General features: G+C 32.1%; 1 protein-coding gene across 3 annotated transcripts in view; it reads right to left on the bottom strand.

Moving 5' to 3' along the window:
• Positions 1-18,294, bottom strand: part of LOC106465050 (DNA polymerase zeta catalytic subunit-like) — a 200,582-nt gene that overhangs the window by 24,739 nt on the left and 157,549 nt on the right. For all 3 annotated transcript variants that reach the window (XM_022392860.1, XM_022392861.1, XM_022392859.1), the window contains exons 24-27: positions 15,255-15,362; positions 12,589-12,698; positions 10,886-11,000; positions 9,029-9,166 (exon numbers count right to left, since the gene is read on the bottom strand). In XM_022392860.1, coding sequence (XP_022248568.1) covers positions 9,029-9,166; positions 10,886-11,000; positions 12,589-12,698; positions 15,255-15,362 — 471 coding nt within the window. The remainder of the gene's footprint in view (positions 1-9,028; positions 9,167-10,885; positions 11,001-12,588; positions 12,699-15,254; positions 15,363-18,294) is intronic.

Here is an 18,294-nt window from a genome sequence, read left to right as displayed (position 1 = left end):
ACTGTATATATATATATATATTGTGTGTGTGTGTGTGTGTGTGGTAATTTGGGCTGACATTTGGGACCCCCTGGTCTTTAGGGGGGCACTCCTATCACCCCCCTCCTCAAATGACACCCCTGGACTACATGAAATAGTCATGCTAAACAATGGTATATACAAATACAGCTCAGAATGCATCACACTTGAATAAATGTTGTTTGCATCAGTGACAAATACCTGTCTTCTAGGAATTACACAAAAAAATACAAACATTAAATTATAAAAATAGAAAAAATATCTCCAGCACTATCATTTAATACAGACAAAAAAATACTCTTACCTGTATCTGAAAAATTACCGCTGTTTCATCCAAAAATCGAACTTCTACAGACATCATTTTCTCCGACTTCCGCCTGGTTGGCGTCTTAAAATTATTTTTCCCAGGACTGGTTGGAGATTGGGGTGGAGAAGCTTCTGCATCATGTTTTGACATGATTTCAAGGATCAAGTAAAATCAGCAATCTCAGTAAGTTTTCTGCAGTCAACTGTAAGCAAGAACAGCAATATCATTGGGAGTATCTAAACTAAACCATTTTTGTTCTCATATTAGAGCTGGACAATCAGTGTGATTAATGGATTATCTATGAGCATCAATTACACTGATTAGCATCACATAAAATAACTTATTAGTTGAAATTATGATTAAATTGATTAATGTCACAAAAATAATCAACTAAATGAAATTAGAGTTTCCAGTTATTACTGTTTGAAATTATTTCAACTATCCAGTACTCAAAGTTTTGCTATTATGATTTTTCATTGTTATATTTGATTAATCCAAGTTTGTTCTGTGCAATTGGTTAGTGTATTCACGACAACAATAAACTGATTGAAATTAGTATTTCTGATGATTATTGTTTATGATTATTCCAGTTACCAAAGAAATATCCCAATTATGTTTATTGTTAAGCACAAGGGTACACAATGGCTATATGTGTTCTGCCCAACACAGGTAGTGAAACTTGATTTCTAGTATTACGTTGTTTTTTGTTTTACTCATCTCATGAGAAAAAGCAATTATATCAATGTAATCAATTAACCCTAAGTGAACAGGTGGAAGTCAGAGTGCATATGCCATAACCTTCTAAAAGGTGGCATTCAACACGATATTATTTTTCACAGTTTTACATTGAAACTTGTTTTGCTAGTTTTAAATTTTGCCAAAAAATTAAATTGAAAATGCTTTAATTTTCCATTACATATGCTTCGAAAAAAGTTTTTAAACAATCATTCTGTTTTCTGAGCAACATTTTTCATACTATAAGGTTTTGCAATCATGCTGTGCAACTGAACTAACGCGTTGGTAATCCACATATTGAAAGCAATGAACCTGTCTGGGTGTGTTATGGTAGGCGCTGCAGATATTTACCTGACTACAGCTTACATCTCCTCTTTGTTTGCTCTTTCCAGATTACAAGTTATCTGCATACAGCATATTGAGAACAGTTACTCAAATGGCTTGATAGGTATAAGATTACTTTCAATTTTTTAGCAATACCAAACAATGAACAGTCACAACTTCATTATGTATCCCTCTAAAAATGTCTTTGTAGAAATGGATAAAATAGATCAATCCTCCCAAAAACCAATGGCCTCCCAAACCCACAACAGTGTGACACAGAACTTGCTGCTAATGATGCTGTGGTTCATGAACATGCTAAAGAATAAATATTTGCTTGTATATTTCTACTTGGGTTTCATTTATAATTTATCACTAATAAAGGCTTTTTATTTCACAGGAACCATCATTCATGGAAATGTACATATGGTGAAAATAGCAAAAGTTAAGTCCACATGAATAATACTTACACTATTTGATATTAGATTTATCAACTATTCATTTTAACTTACATTGCTAATTTAATGACAGTTCATGGTGAAGAAGAATAAATACCAAATACAATATACAGGAATCCTGAAAAACTGTAGATATGCATTTTGGAGGTTCTAAAGGTTATGCAAATACATCATGCAAACTGTATGATGGACAAAAGTATTTTTATTCTTCGCATGAACATCACCCTGCACTTTGACTTGTCAGAGTCTGAGTCAAACTGACATCATCAATTCACAGATATATCTTGAGTACAAATACTTTTTTTTAAACATATCTGATTTTTTTTTGTACAATAGACTTGCACATTTTACTAAAAACTTAGCATATGCAAAAAGGTTGCATGAAAATGTGAAAATTAACAGTAAATATTTCTTTAAATACATTAAGGCTAAAGAAAATGTTAGGATGGGAGGGGGCCTTTCAGATGTAGTAACAGAAGGCTTACTTCTAATGATTAAAAAATGGCTGGATTACTAAATTCTACATATGCATCATTCCTCATCCTTAACAGTTGAAAGAGAGAAACATGACTGATGAACAAGATGATCAAATAACTTTTAAGCTCGTTAGAAACAAACTGCGAAGTTTAAAGAATGACAAAGTTCTTGGTTTTGAAGGAGGTTAAGAATTGGATGTGTGAGCCACTTGCTAATATGTCAAATACTTAAGTAGTGAGCTGGTGCCAGAGGATTGGAAGTTGGCTAATGTTACTCCTCTTTTTAAGGAAGATAGCAAAAATTGTCCAGGCAAATGCAAGACTATTAGTATTAGGCCCATATGCAGAATGTTTGAAAGGGGGGAAGGGGGTATAACTTGTGAGATCAAAAGTCAATACATATTGTGCAAAGCACAATCAGCATGTAAAGTATGCTAATGCTACAAGGGTCTGGGGTACATGCAACTATTTCAAGCCAAAAAATACTGATGCTTCATCAGAAGATTGAAGTCAATGTAGATAATGTGAAATACCATAAGCAGCTGCACTATAACTATATAAACATAATTTGTTTACATCACAAAAATATGAGGTTCAGCCTTATATCAGTGGGGCTTTTTTAAAAGATGCTATTCAAAGTTATTTAACAAAGTTTAAAATTTTGTTGAACAGTCAATGTGGTTTCATTACGAATCTTGCCATACTGATCTAACATTCTTTGAGGAGGTTACTGGTTATGTTGAAGGCAAAGGCATGAATTTGGCATATCTGGATTTTCTGAAAGTATGTGACAAGGTGCCACATAAGAGACTTACTTTAAACATTATTGCTACAAGTATGAATAATAAGTTGGCTCATTAGATCAAAAAATGGTTGGAGGGAAGAAAGCAGAGTTGTTATAAATAGAATTCAGTCACTGAATTAATGTTACATACGGAGTATCTCACAGTTAAGTCTTTGGACCAATGCTCTTTTTCATCTACTTTGATTGACCATTCCTTCATGTAATTGATGATTTACATCAATTACATAATAGAATGGTCGATCAGTTACTTAAATTTGCTGATGATATTAAGGTCTTGGATTTTGATGGCTGTGAAGATATGCTGCTGCTTTTCAAAAAGGATTTAATTAAGTTTGTGAGTTGGGCAGATAACTAGCAGATGGCTCCTAATTAAAATAAATAAAAGGTAATGCATGTGGGTTATCACAATTTTTATTATAAGGATAATTTTCATGGGAATAGCTTTAACAATGTTATGGATGAAAATATAAAATTTGGCAGCATAGTTTAGACAGTTTTTCTAACAGGGTGGTTGGCACTTGGTTTGCTCTGATTTTATATGTGGTGAAAGCAGTAAATTTAAGTGATTTTGATGGAAGACTTGATTAGTATTTAAATGAATAGGGCTAGATTTCAGTTGTTGTTGTTTTCAGCCTTAATGTCTTTAAGTGTTATATTAATGTTGGATTCATACCATAACTAAGTGTAAACAAAACACATAAAAAATTATTACACAGCTAATATTTCTCCTTTTTATGAATCCTGATGTCATGATTAATCTTATCTTGCATGAAATAGGTAAGATGATCTATGGTTTGAAATACTAAAGATGTGATGATTGATGAGCGATTTTTTATACCATAAATTTCACAGGCAACAAATTCCATGTGTTAATTTCCAATCACAGACTAAGATCCGACAGATGCAAAATAAATTTAGTTGTAAAACTAGTTTTTGTAGTTCAGCAGAACATAAAACGAATAAAAAGACTCAAAGAAATTCAAAATCTTATACTCAATCAATTGTTCATCTTACCCAAGAAGAACATTCAGTACAGTTCATAGTTCCAAATATGTACATTGTCAGGAGGACTGCTATGTTATCCCTTATATTACAACCAAAATGCAGTAGGTATTAATAATGTGAATAACACTGATTGAGCTGTCACCTGTGAAATAAATAAATTTCTGAATGCTAAGGTAAAACCTAAATTTTACATTTAAATTTGACTCTATGATTTAAATAACAAAATCACTAATGACCAATTAAGATCACAATAACCAGCCAAGGAAAGGTTATATTGTTTAGATGACCATATATATATATATGTGTGTGTGTGTATGTATTAAGAGGCACACACATACATCTTTGAAAACCAAAAATGAGGTGTACGTAAATTATAACTTTTGGGCTATGGTCTGTCTTCTAATAATCACAGCATATGCATACATTTTTGAAATTGTAACCACCCTGTTCTTCATTTTAGTACCCACTTTTCTAGGCTTTTTCTAGCTAATTTTATTATGATTGCCTATTTTGATTTTTATGTTATTTTAATTATGTTATAGGCTGGCTGAATTCAACGTGTATTTTTTGTGTCTATATTTAAAACTAAAATTTATACCAAAAATGCGTGTTTGTCTAGATAGCAATTATTATATGTTACTAGTTTTTCTAACAGATGACATTATGAAATGAAGTTTTGATAGTAATACAATTCTTAGATTTGAATTTTATATATATGTAAGCTTTCTCCTTAATAATATTGTCAACTTGTATCTCATAGAGCATTTCTGAAATTTTTCTATATGTTGAATTGTCACTTATACACACAAATTTACAGTTTTGATATTTTATTCACAAGTTTTAAGTATATATATATATATATATTTTTGATTATTGTTAGTTCATTTCAAAAATTATTTCCATACAAACAATTTTTTGTTTTAAATAATGATACTGACATTTTTTCATGTTTTAGTTTGAGGTGGTTTTGTAAGGATTCAAACCTGGTGTTCTTAAGAATTACCATTTAATGAATATAGATTAATTTAATATAACAATGTTTAGAGACAACAAGAGACCTATTGGTCCATTTAGCCTGTTCCATCCTCTAAACTAAAACGTATAATATAATTATCAAGCTTTCTCTTAAACTCACTTAAATTTACTGCCACAACAACATCCAAAGGCAACCCATCAACACTATCAATTCCCTTAACAATTTTAAACACCTCAATCAGATCCACTCAAACTCTTCTCTTTTAAGAGAAAACAATTTCAGTGATTTTAATCTCTTCTCATATGACAACCCCCTCCATTCAATATTTCTGTAGATACAACCTAAAATCCTATTTGTCCTACCACTAGCAACAGCACACTGCTTGGATGGCTTAAGAGACTGATCAACAACTACATCAAGATCCCTTTCTTTCATAACATTGTTAAGGTTATTACCACCCAAATTATACTTATAATTGAAATTATGATACCCAACATGCATTATCTTGCATTTATTATAATTAAAACCCATCTGCTATTTATTCGCCCAACTCACTAAATGATCTAAATCCTTTTGTAAATCAGCAGCATACTCTTCACAGCTAGCAAGACTTTAATATCATCTGCAAATTTAAGTAATTTATTGACTATTCCTTCCTTTATATCATTGATGTAAATCAAAAAGAGCAAAGGTCCTAAGAGTGAGCCCTCAGGTACCCTACTTGTGACATTAATCCAATTTGACATTTGTAACAACCCTCCGCTTTCTTCCATCTAGCCACTCTTCTATCCACCACACCTATAGAGATATCTTTTATTTTTACAAGCCTTTTATGTGGCACCTTGTTAAATGCTTCCTGAAAATCTAGATACACCAAATCTACACCTTTTCTCTCATCTACATAAGCAGTAACTTTTTCAAAGAATGTTAGAAGACTTGTAAGGCAAGATTTTCCCTTAGTGAAACCATGTTGACTATCCAATAAAATTATTAAAAGATGCTTTGCAAAGTCATTTAACAAAGTTTAACAGACTTTCCAAAACTTTTTCCCACAACTGATGTAAAACTAATGGGTGTATAATTACTGGGACACTTTTTATCACTTCCCTTGAAAAGAGGAGTTACATTAGCTAACTTCCAATCTTCTGGTACCTGCCCACAATTCAAGGACTAACAAAAAAAAATAGTAGCAAGTGATTTACATATCCAATCTTTGACCTCTTTCAAAATCCTTGGGGAAATATTATCTGGCCCATAAGCCTTATCGTTTTTTAAACTTTCCAATTTTTTCTTAATCAGCTCAGAATTAATGCAGTCATTTTGTTTGATCTCATTTCCATTTATCAACTGTTCAAGATGTGGAATACTGCTTAAATCTTTGTCAGTAAAAACTGAAGAAAAAGCAAAATTTAATAACCCAGCCATCTCATAATCATCAGATACTAGCCTTCCTTTATCATCCCAAAAGGGTCCAACCCCCATCATAACATTTTGTTTACCTTTAATGTATTTAAAGAATTCCTTACTGTTAATTTTTACATTTTCAGCCAACCTTTTCTCATACATCCTTTTATATGTTCTAATTTCCTGTTTCACCAACTTTCTTGATTTTCTATAAACTTCTAAATCTCCTGTCATACCAGTCAATTTAAATTTCTTAAATTTATAATGCTTTTCTTTAATTTTATTTTTTCAACTCTTTGTGAGCCAACTTGGTTTTTTACTTGCAGCTACCCTTTTCTTTCTATAAGGAATATGTTTACCTTGAATATTTAAAAGTTTTTTCCACATGTGATCAGTCTCCAAATACTTGTTGTTAAACAAATGTTTAAACAACTCTATTCAAAGAGTCTCCAAATAATACAGCTGCCCAATTCACAACAGATAATTATTGTTGCATCCCTTTTTTTGAAATTTGTAACTAAAATATCATTATTCCTTATCTCCATATGCAGCAAAACATCGAACCTAATAGAGCAATGATCACTTGCACCCAGATGTTCCACAATTTCCACCCTCTCAATTATTTCTGTATTTGAAGTTAACAATAGATCTAAAATAGCATTGTTTCTAGTAGGTTCCTTGACTAATTGGTGAAGAAAGCCATCCTGGACAGTTTCCAAAAACCTTTTTCCCTCATGGTTTGACTCTAGCATTTCTATATGCCTGAAATTAAAATCACCCATAATTATGACTTTATTAACAGCTGAAATCTTAATCTCATTATAAAGTTTCTCACTAATTTTATCAGTTTCTGTATGGTGGTCTGTAACAAATTCCCACTAAAAGCCTTTTCCCTTTATATCTGCTGACAGAAACCCAAATGGATTCAATCTCCTTGCTGTTATCTTTGATATCCTCAATTTCAACAGGATGTAACTCACATTTTACATATAAAACCACTCCTCCCCCCTCTTTAATACTCTATCCCTATTCAATAGCCTGTAACTCTGTATTTCAAAGAAATTTCTGTCATCAAAATCATCTACATTTAACCATGTTTCAGTTATTCCCATTATATCAAAATCCTCCATTCCTACCAGTACTCTAAATTCATCTATTTTATTTATTATACTTCTAGCTTTACAATAGTGACAATTAAGCCCATCCTCATAACTACTTCTATGCTCATTTCCTATGCTAAACTTTTCTCTGCCTGTTATTCTTTTTGCATTTGGCTTTTCCTGGCCCTCACCACTGTCTAGTCCTAGTTTAAAACTTCCCTTACAGCTGAGTTAATAGCCTTAGCAAACAAGCCAGCCCCATCTTATTTAAATGTAAACCATCCATTCCTAAAAGCTCCCTTCTTCCACTGAAATGATCCCACAAGTCCAACCAGCCAATCTGCTCATCCTTACATACTAACCTAAGCCTAACATTTAGCCCTAGTGACCTATTTATAAGTTCATCCCCACAGTTAATTCCGGGCAGTATTCCTTACAAAATTTGGTTATATCCCTTTTCTTTAAATACCCTTATCAACCCCTAGTACTTATCAATTAGCTCCTCTGACCTACCTTTCCTTACATCATTAGCCCCTACATGCACCACAAAAACTGCATCTCTGCTAGCCCCCTTTATTATATATCTTCTTCTCTGTCAGTTATATCCTCTACCTGTGGCCCTAGGTTGCATAAACTGATTCTTTTCTCCCTATTTACCCCACAGACTATTCTATCCACATGCCTTGTCAAGGAATCACCTATAACCTCCTTATCATCCACATCCTCCTCTGACCCTTTTGTTTTCCTCCAATAGTTCAAGTGTACAACTCAAGGGCAGAAATCTTTTGCTCAACAGAGCATGCTCATTACAATTAAATCCACTAATTTTAGTCCTAATAGTACTGTCTCTAACTTCCTCAAAGTCATTGTTAGCTGATGTATCACTTGCATGTAAAAGCTTAAGTTCCTCTTCAAATCCTATTGCCATTCCCCATGGTCTACACTTCTCTTTATCTATTGCCTCTACTTTAATCGTGGTTGCTTCCAACTTCTCCTACAAACTCTACATAAAAATTGCACATCTTCATTACTAACTTCCTTATACATTCAAACATGTTTTTGTACCAAACAACTTTTATGACAATGAAGTCTACATTCAGATTTTGAAAGATGTTGATCTTTTGGTAAACTTTTTTCCAGTAGACCACCATAAGATGACAACAAGTTTCTATTATCTGAGGACTTCATCAATAATTGATATCTGATAAAAAGGTTAGACAAGAAAATATAAGCTTTACAAACTTTTTCTATAGAAAATATGAATACTTAAAAAGGGGTGCTTAATATTTATCAAAACTATCCTGAGTTATTAGGTTAAATACAAGAAAATATTTTTAAGTGAATAAAAAACAAACTTAAAAACCACTTAAAATCTATATTTTCATCGGGAATAAATAAGTAATATATATTCAAAATATCCAACCTTTTGTGCAGCTGGACATGAATCTCTTCGGACAGTCTCTATGCCCTTAGCATCATATACAGGATCTTTTTGGTTGATGTTTTCATACATAAAACCAACATATCGCTTTTTGGTTTGTAAGACACATGGAAAATAAACCTGGGTTTGGGATACATAAAATGTAAAAAGTGACTATGCAGTTACAATCAGCTTATAATATTCACCTTAACTAGCTCAATCTGTTTAATTTTCTTTTCTTTCCTCTCTTGGTGTTGCCAACAGATTACTGGTTAATACATAACTCCACTGTTAAGAACACATATAAGAAAGAGTACTCTAATAAATACTGAATACACCAAAGCTTACTGTTAAAGTTATTTAAATTAGATCAAGGACAGCTGTACTGGCAAAACTTCATAGTCAGAATGGACAGTACATCTCAGACTATAACTTTTCTGTTTTTAAGCAAAAATTTAATAAAATAAGGCAGGACATCTTCTCTTAATTGCACATATAAAAGTCACAATCGCACCAAATGATCATTTGATAAGGAAGCTTCCTGTAAATAGTAAAAATCATATGATAAGACAACTTCTTGAACATTGTAGAAATCATATGATAAAACAGTTTCCTGAACATTGTAGAAATCATATGACAAGACAGTTTCCTGAAGGTTATACAAAGTATACAATAATGCAGCTTCTTGAAAGTAGTAAAAACATATGATAAGGCAGCTTCCTGGAGGTTGTACAACCCTTATGATAAGGCAGCTTTCTAGAGGTTGTACAACCCTTATGATAAGGCAGCTTCCTGGAGGTTGTACAACTCTTATGATAAGGCAGCTTCCTGAAGGTTGTACAACCCTTATGATAAGGCAGCTTCCTGAAGTTTGTACAACTCTTATGGTAAGGCAGCTTCCTGGAGGTTGTACAACTCTTATGATAAGGCAGCTTCCTGAAGGTTGTACAACCTTTATGATAAGGCAGCTTCCTGAAGTTTGTACAAATCATATGATAAGGCAGTTTTCTGAAGATAATACACATCATATATTATAAAGCAGCTTACTGAAGGTAGTATAATTCATATGACACGACAGTTTCCTGAAGGTTATACAAAGTATACAATAATGCAGCTTCTTGAAGGTAGTAAAAACATATGATAAGGCAGCTTCCTGGAGGTTGTACAACTCTTATGATAAGGCAGCTTCCTGGAGGTTGTATAACCCTTATGATAAGGCAGCTTCCTGGAGGTTGTATAACCCTTATGATAAAGCAGCTTCCTAGAGGTTGTACAACCCTTATGATAAGGCAGTTTCCTGAACTTATTGCAAATCATAAACAATGATTAACAAAGACAGAACTTTACACTGAACTGCAAAGGCAAACTAAATTATTGCATCAAATATTAGAATTATCTTGTAAACTTATTAAATTGGGTAAAAACTTAATATTTTTACACAACACTGTTATAAACCACCTCTACTTTATACTATACTAAAACATTTGTGACATTTGTACATTAATATTCAAATTTGCTAATATATACTTTACCATTCATTTTTGTAAAGTGTATGTAACAACAAAATTTTTTTGTTACAAGTCTTTGATGATGCTATATAAAATGAAAAACTGAATACTTTGGGCTTACCAACGTGCAATTTTAGCACTGCAAACTCACTATTTCTCCTGTTTTTACAAAAGTTAAGAATTAATGTGAACTTTGAATGAAAAACAAAGTTTGTGCTTTCTTTTCTTAAAATATAAAATGTGAGATTGACAGTTTTCAAATTATAACAATTGTAATTTTCATTTTTTACTCTTTATAAATAAATATTTCAAACTTTTTCCAAAAATTTCCAATTCTTCAACCTTTTTTTACCTTTTCAAACTTTAGTTTTACTGGTTTGGGATTTATAGATGTCACAGCCTCTGCTATTTCTTCTCCAATCTTAAAGGCTTCTATTTTAGATTTTCCTGGTAAGTGTACGAACATGCTGTCAACAGAAGAATTTAAACATTGACTAACAACTCTGTACTGAAAGGAACAGAAGAGAGTACATTACATGTATTCATCCATTTTGTGGGAAAAAAAATTAGAACACGTAGTCTGTTTACAAGCTAGATATGAAATGAAGTCACAGCAAGTTAACTCAGAATTGCTAAATTTATAAGTTTAATTGGAGATTTAATTATTAAAATGGATATCTGAACTGCTGGAAAATCAAACTTTGTGTTCGCATGCTTTTAATATCAATACAAGGAAGTACAGATAAACATTTGACTTTGCTGAATAAAAATATATATACTGCAAAATGGTACAAGTAACGCTTCAGTTAATCAGTCTTTACAAAAACACCATAACACATCGAGTCCAGCTACATGATTTAGCATAATTAAATTTCATATTTACTATTTTTTACATAAAATGCATTTGAAGAGTTTCCTAAAGTATTTCATAAAACTTCCAATGCACTAAAATTTGACTTGTTTTTATAAGTCTACAAATAACTAATTCCAAATACTGTGAACTGAAAATCAAATAAAAATAGTGTATTTATAACTTTAATTACAAATTTATAGAATAGATTCAATGGTACAAAAACTGTTCCTCTATTGGTTGGTAAGCATGTTTAAATATTGTAGATCTAGCTGGGGAGTGTAATCACAATACTTGTACAAGTAGACAATCCAGGGAAATCTAAATAGCTGACATCTATTTAATGATATCAATAACTAAAACTATCATTAATATCATATATACACAATTCTGTGTATTACTAGAACCTTTGTACGTCTGCTAATTAGTCTTTGTATTAAAGATTAATTTTATGAAAGCCTAAGCAGAATAGACTTGAAAACCATAAAAATAGTAGAAAAACTACATGCTGAAAGGATCTTATATTACATCACATTAAAACTACATGCTGAAAGGATCTTATATTATATCACATTAAAACTACATGCTGAAAGGATATTATATTACATCACATTAAAACTACATGCTGAAAGGATCTTGTATTATATCACATTAAAACTACATGCTGAAAGGATCTTACATTACATCACATTAAAACTACATGCTGAAAGGATCTTATATTATATCACATTAAAACTACATGCTGAAAGGATCTTATATTACATCACATTATAATTCTCTTAACTCAATAACTTTAATAAATCATTTATACCTAGTACAATTAAAAGATGACTTTTATACCTAAAAAATTTCATTTTGTTAAATACAAAATCAGTGTTAGCAGTAGGAAAACAACACAGGTTAGTTTATATAAATTTAATATTCCATGAATAAAATATGAAATAAAATAGAAACAGCTACTAAAACTTAAACTCATGTAATAAAACTTCATGGTTCCACCAGGTTTATTAAAGTTATGATATGGTAATAAAAGTATTACTAAGGAAAGCATATTGATGTGAATGCAAAAAAAACACTTAACACATTTGGAAATTTATTCAATATTTTGTTAATATGCTCTGAAAATATCACTACATCCAGCTTATTAGTGTTAAAGCTTCAAACCCTAGAATATTTAACATAGTTTATGCTATTTCTAACTTTACCTGTCTGTGTCACCATACACCACTCGAGCTTTCCATTTGGAAGTGCTTTCGACCAGCTGAATAGCTTGTTCTAGAGTCTCTCGTGCCTTGCTTACAATACTGTCAGCAACCTTTGTGCATACACCATTCAGAATAAATTATAGTATTTTCTTTAAGATATTATGTTATGTAATAGAAAATTTTATATTTATTAATGACATAACAGCGAGATACTTCATTATGCTTAAATTCCTGTCTTAACAGAAAACAGAATTGCATGCAACAGTTTGGCAATTAAGCACGACAATAAAAAAAGCTCAGTAAAACAAATGATCAAGAACTGACTGAAACAAAATTTGGTATTACGTGACAGAGAGAATTAAATTCTAGCTTTGAACATAAGAAAATTACTTTTAGATATTTAATATTACTTTGTACACATTTCAAGAAAAAGAGTCTGATGATCTTTTCATTTAATTTTCTACCCAAAATTACATATTACTTTTGTGTGGTCAAATAAGTTTAAAAGTTTAATGAAATATCAATATTAAAATACAAGAGAAAACCACTGCATTTACGGTTCTACTTTGTAATATACTAAATGTAATTGAGGTCATGTGCTAAATTCAGACTGAGATGGAAGGCTATCTACTGTTTCATTGGGTAGTTGTAGATTATTTTACATTACTTTATGTATAGATGATTGTTCTACAACTGCCATGTGGAGCAGAGATACTTCTACATTCTTGTGATCCATCTTTATGATTGGTCAGCTACAAAGATGATGTGCATTGCGAATACAGTTTTGGTACTTTTACAGAGATTTCTTTCTATCTTCAGAGAGAGAGAGAGCAAATTTGTTTCTGTATTAAAGAGTCAAGACTTGCTGTTGAAGTTTTCTCTGTGTTTTAAAATTTTATCAGTTATGTGAGTTAACTTACTTGACCTTTAAGTACAGTTAACCATACATTTCAACTCAACCTATCACAAAGTAACAGTCATTTCCACCTAAACAATTGGTCATTCTCTGTTTTTTTTCAAAAAATACAGTTTATTTTGCATAATCTTCACACCAAGTTTTGTCTCTTTAGTCCACAATTACAAACCCCATACCTGTCTCGTTCCACCACTACACTTGTCTTGGTCCACCATTATAAACCACTACACCCATCTTGTTCCACAATTACAAACCCCATACCTGTCTCGTTCCACCATGACAAACCAATACACCTGTCTCGTTCCACCATTACAAAACAATACACCTGTCCTGTTTCACCATTACGATCCACTACACCTGTCTCGGTCCACCATAACAAACCCTACACCTGTCTCGATCCACCATTACAAACCCTACACCTGTCTCAATCCACAATTACAAACCCAACACCTGTCTCGATCCACCATTATAAACCACTACACCCGTCTTGTTCCACCATTACAAACCACTACACCTGTCTCAGTCCACCACTACACTTGTCTCGGTCCACCATTACAAAACAATACACCTGTCTCGGTCCACCATAACAAACCCTACACCTGTCTCGATCCACCATTACAAACCCTACACCTGTCTCAATCCACCATTACAAACCCAACACCTGTCTCGATCCACCATTATAAGCCACTACACCAGTCTTGTTCCACCATTACAAACCACTACACCTGTCTCGTTCCACCATTACAAACCACTACACCTGTCTCGTTCCACCATTACAAAACCAATACACCTGTCTTGTTCCATCATTACAAACCAATACACCCGTCTTGTTCCATCATTACAAACCACAACACCTGTCTCGTTCCACCATTACAAAGCACTACACCTGTCTAGGTCCACCATTAAGCACTACACCTGTCTCAGTCAACCATTACAAACCACTACACCTGTCTCGGTCCACCATTATAAACCACTACACCTGTCTCAGTCAACCATTACAAACCACTACACCTGTCCCGTTCCACCACTAGACTCGTCTCAGTCCACCATTACAAAACAATACACCTGTCTGAATCGACCATTACACACCACTACACCTGTCTCCTTTCACCATTACAAACAAATATGCCTATCATGTTCGACCACTACAAACCACCACACCTGTCCTTCTGCATACTAGGTTCTTGAATCTTTCATTCTACCATTATGAACCACTAAACCTGTCTCAATCCACCATTATGAACCACCAAACCTGTCTCATTTCACTAGGTTCTTGAATCTCTAGTGTTACAGAAATCAGGTAACTATGTAGTAGGTTTATCCTTGTAATTACCGCATGTGTATAAGTGTTTTCTGATGACAGCTATCATTTCTAATTATTTTAACTCATGTGACAGTGGAGAACCAATTTTTAACCTGGGTGATTAGCTGATGTACTTTTGTAGTTAATATATTGTACCCTAGAGTTCCATTTTGCTGTCTAAATCAAACCACTACACAAGTTAAGCATACATCAAATGAAAAAAATACTTATTAAAGTGAGTTATTTAAAACTCTTTCGAAATGTATTATAAACAAGAAAAAAAATCATTTAGCAACTACTAAAGAAATTCAATATAAAAAGTATTTGTATATAATAATAATAATAAAAATTCTAAATACAAAATAGTTGCATATAGACAATTATTGCAGAGCCAAAATGTGAATAATCACACTAACAGCTAAAATAATCTGTAAAAGTATATTTTACCTCCACACAAGGCATGCGGCCAGAGTAATTTGCACCAGTGTAGCCATAAGTAGTGTTAGCTAACATCTTTAGTCCCATTTGTTGTGCATCTAGCAGTCGTAGAAGGCCCTAAAGCAGTGAAAAAATATAATCCATATTATCAGTACTTTTTTTTTATCTGATCCAATTATTATGATATTAACATGAATGGTGCTTTAAAACACACTGAGTAAATGTAGGTCAATCATAGAAACGAAATATAACTTTTTGTTTTATGTACATCAAGCTCATTGATACTATATTTTGTGGGCCTTTAAATAAAACCTTCAACTATTGTACATTACCTTTTCCTTCTAGTTTTCACTTGTACTAGTATAGCAGTACTTTCATTTAAGTTATGGCAGTTTCAAAGAACTACATGCTTCCCAGCTTTGGTTATCTAAGTACTTAATGGAAGGTTTAGTAAATTTTCATTAAACATTATATTTAGTCAACACAGGTGTCTAATAATGGTGGAGTACATTTGAATAAAGATGTAAAGAAATTGTGTAAAATGCTGAATAAGATCCAGAACAAATGCTTTCAATATTCTTCAGGAAAAGGGTGAAAAATTTAGTTTTAAAGACTTCTATCTTTTCTGAAATGATAATTTTGGAAATTAATGCATGAGATTTTAATATGAAGCATTTATTTGTTTTGCTGGCTGTTTTGTTGGAAGAAACATCACCATATAACAATATATGTGATATTCAAAAGTGGAAGGTCGTCTGCCAATAATTCAGGTTTATGACTTGTTTATTATGTTTGTATCATCAGCCACAGGCAGGTTTCTGGTAGTTGGCTATCCAAAGAAAGTAGTTTATATAAAGTGTGACTTCAAAATGACTTCTGTCATTTGGCTCCTGATTTTTTATCCCAAAGCTAAAGTTTTGTGTATCCCAGTTTATAAGTTATCTTATGAATTCGTTTTCTTAATTCTGAGGAGTATGTTGTTATAATTATTAATTAAAACACAATCAAATTTTCTAACAATGAAACATCAGAGAAGGGTCCTGCTGTTTTAAATATACAGCAATACCACATTTAGCTCTCAGGAAGGACTCCTAAAAACAGAGCTCTAAACAAATCAGCTCTAATTAGGGTTCTTTTAACATTACATATATGGAGATATGTAACTGAAAGCATTGTTTCTTACCTGTGAATGATGTATAAGTGCTTTATTTAGGTACTGATAAATTTAACTTAAATTACTCACTATAATATTGTCTTCCCTGGAAAAAATAATTTTTTATAAGCCTTCAATCTTGTTTGGTTACAGAGCCATCAAACAGAAAATCAGACCCCCCTGCCATGCTCACCTGTCACATCCTTTCTTTCAGGATTTGTCAATACATGTAGTTCTCTCTTACATTTACGACTACATTAATTATAATCAATAGACAGGCAAGTGTTTTGTCTATCAAATGATGTATTATATTAAGTTGTTTTCTGTACAGAGATTTGTAGATTGGTTCCTAAGAAAATGTTTTTTTCCCCACAGGAATGATATTCTGTAAATGGATGATCTTTTAATGGTTCATATTGCATCACTAGAAATGCAAGAAAAATTGTGATAGTTACAAGACACTGTCTATTTTTTGGATGTTATTATTCTATGTTATTTGTTGTATTATTTTATTAAATAAAAATTATTTACTGCACTACTACCATTAGTATGAAAAAGTAGTGTTCAGAGAGTTATGGATTTTCATAATGTTTTTTGCTCTCATGAAGAACTATCTCTCAAGGAGAAGACAAGAGCTCTATAACAAATCAGCTTAAAGTGGGGTCTTACTGTGTCCTAAAAAAATATTTTAGTTTTGGATATTTACTCAAAGCTACAAGAGGAATACCTTCTTTAATGATCCATAACTTTGAACTAATAGACTACAGGGACGGCAAATAGTCATCAGCACCTACCACTCTTGGGCCACTCTAATCAAATAGTGGAATTTGACTGTCACTCTTATATCATATACCCACATACAGGAGTGAAATTCTGATGGTACTCATTACTGAAACGTATTTTGATGCTGGTACTCAGTACCAGGACTTATTTGATCTGTATTTTTTTTGTCCAACCTGCATGTCAGCAAAAACATCATGATTCACAGAATATAAACAATCATTAAATATTCTTCAAATAAACCAATAAATAATCTAACAACATTAGTTCTTGATGGCAACATGATCATGAGAAGAAGTTATTTAGCAGCTTCTATGTCAATCATTATTAAACCAGTTTGGTAATTTCATCTAGCTGTGATCATTGTACACACTTGATATCAGTAGGTATAATGTGTTTTTATCATTCAACAGATTTAAAATAAAAAATAAAAAGGATATCTCAGGTAAATTTTTAATTTAGATGCTTGTTTAATATATATGTTTCTTTAAAACAGTCAAAATAATGGTTGTATGTATTCTATTCTGTTTATTAAACAATATTATCAACTACACATTTGTACAAAATCCTTTGTCATATGTGCATAATTACTGGCACTATTTTGTTGAGAATTTCACTACTGTTAACAGCCCTAAAATGTGGAGCATGATTTTGTGGTAAAGGGACACAAACCATGAACCCTAGGATTAAAAGTCCAGCATGCTAACCATTAGGCTATACTCAGCCCAAAATATTTTAAACTTTTAACATAAGTTCTATATATTTTTATAAAATTTATGATAATTTGATTCACATGCAACTCAACTACATAATAAACAAAGGTTGAAATTCAATTACTCTAAGATAATCAATCTTATACAAGAAAATACTAAGCAAATGTTTTCTGAAACTTTACCTGAAATTGGGCACTGTCAAAAATTTTTGTGTCAAGATCCTTAATGTCTACTTTCATAAATATTTACATAAAAAAATCATAAATGCTGAAACAGACAGATGGACAGCAGTCAAGATTCATGTATTAGGTCATCAAGAAATTAATGTCTTGTTTTGGAACACTTTCATTAACCACCCCTCAAAAACGTACATCACGTATAATAGTTAAATGAACCACCTAAA

The sequence above is a fragment of the Limulus polyphemus genome, unplaced genomic scaffold (assembly GCF_000517525.1).
Source record: "Limulus polyphemus unplaced genomic scaffold, Limulus_polyphemus-2.1.2 Scaffold1818, whole genome shotgun sequence".
NCBI classification, from domain to species: domain Eukaryota; kingdom Metazoa; phylum Arthropoda; class Merostomata; order Xiphosura; family Limulidae; genus Limulus; species Limulus polyphemus.
The sequence above is the reverse complement of the archived record's forward strand: the minus strand, read 5'-3'. Positions and strand labels throughout refer to the sequence as shown.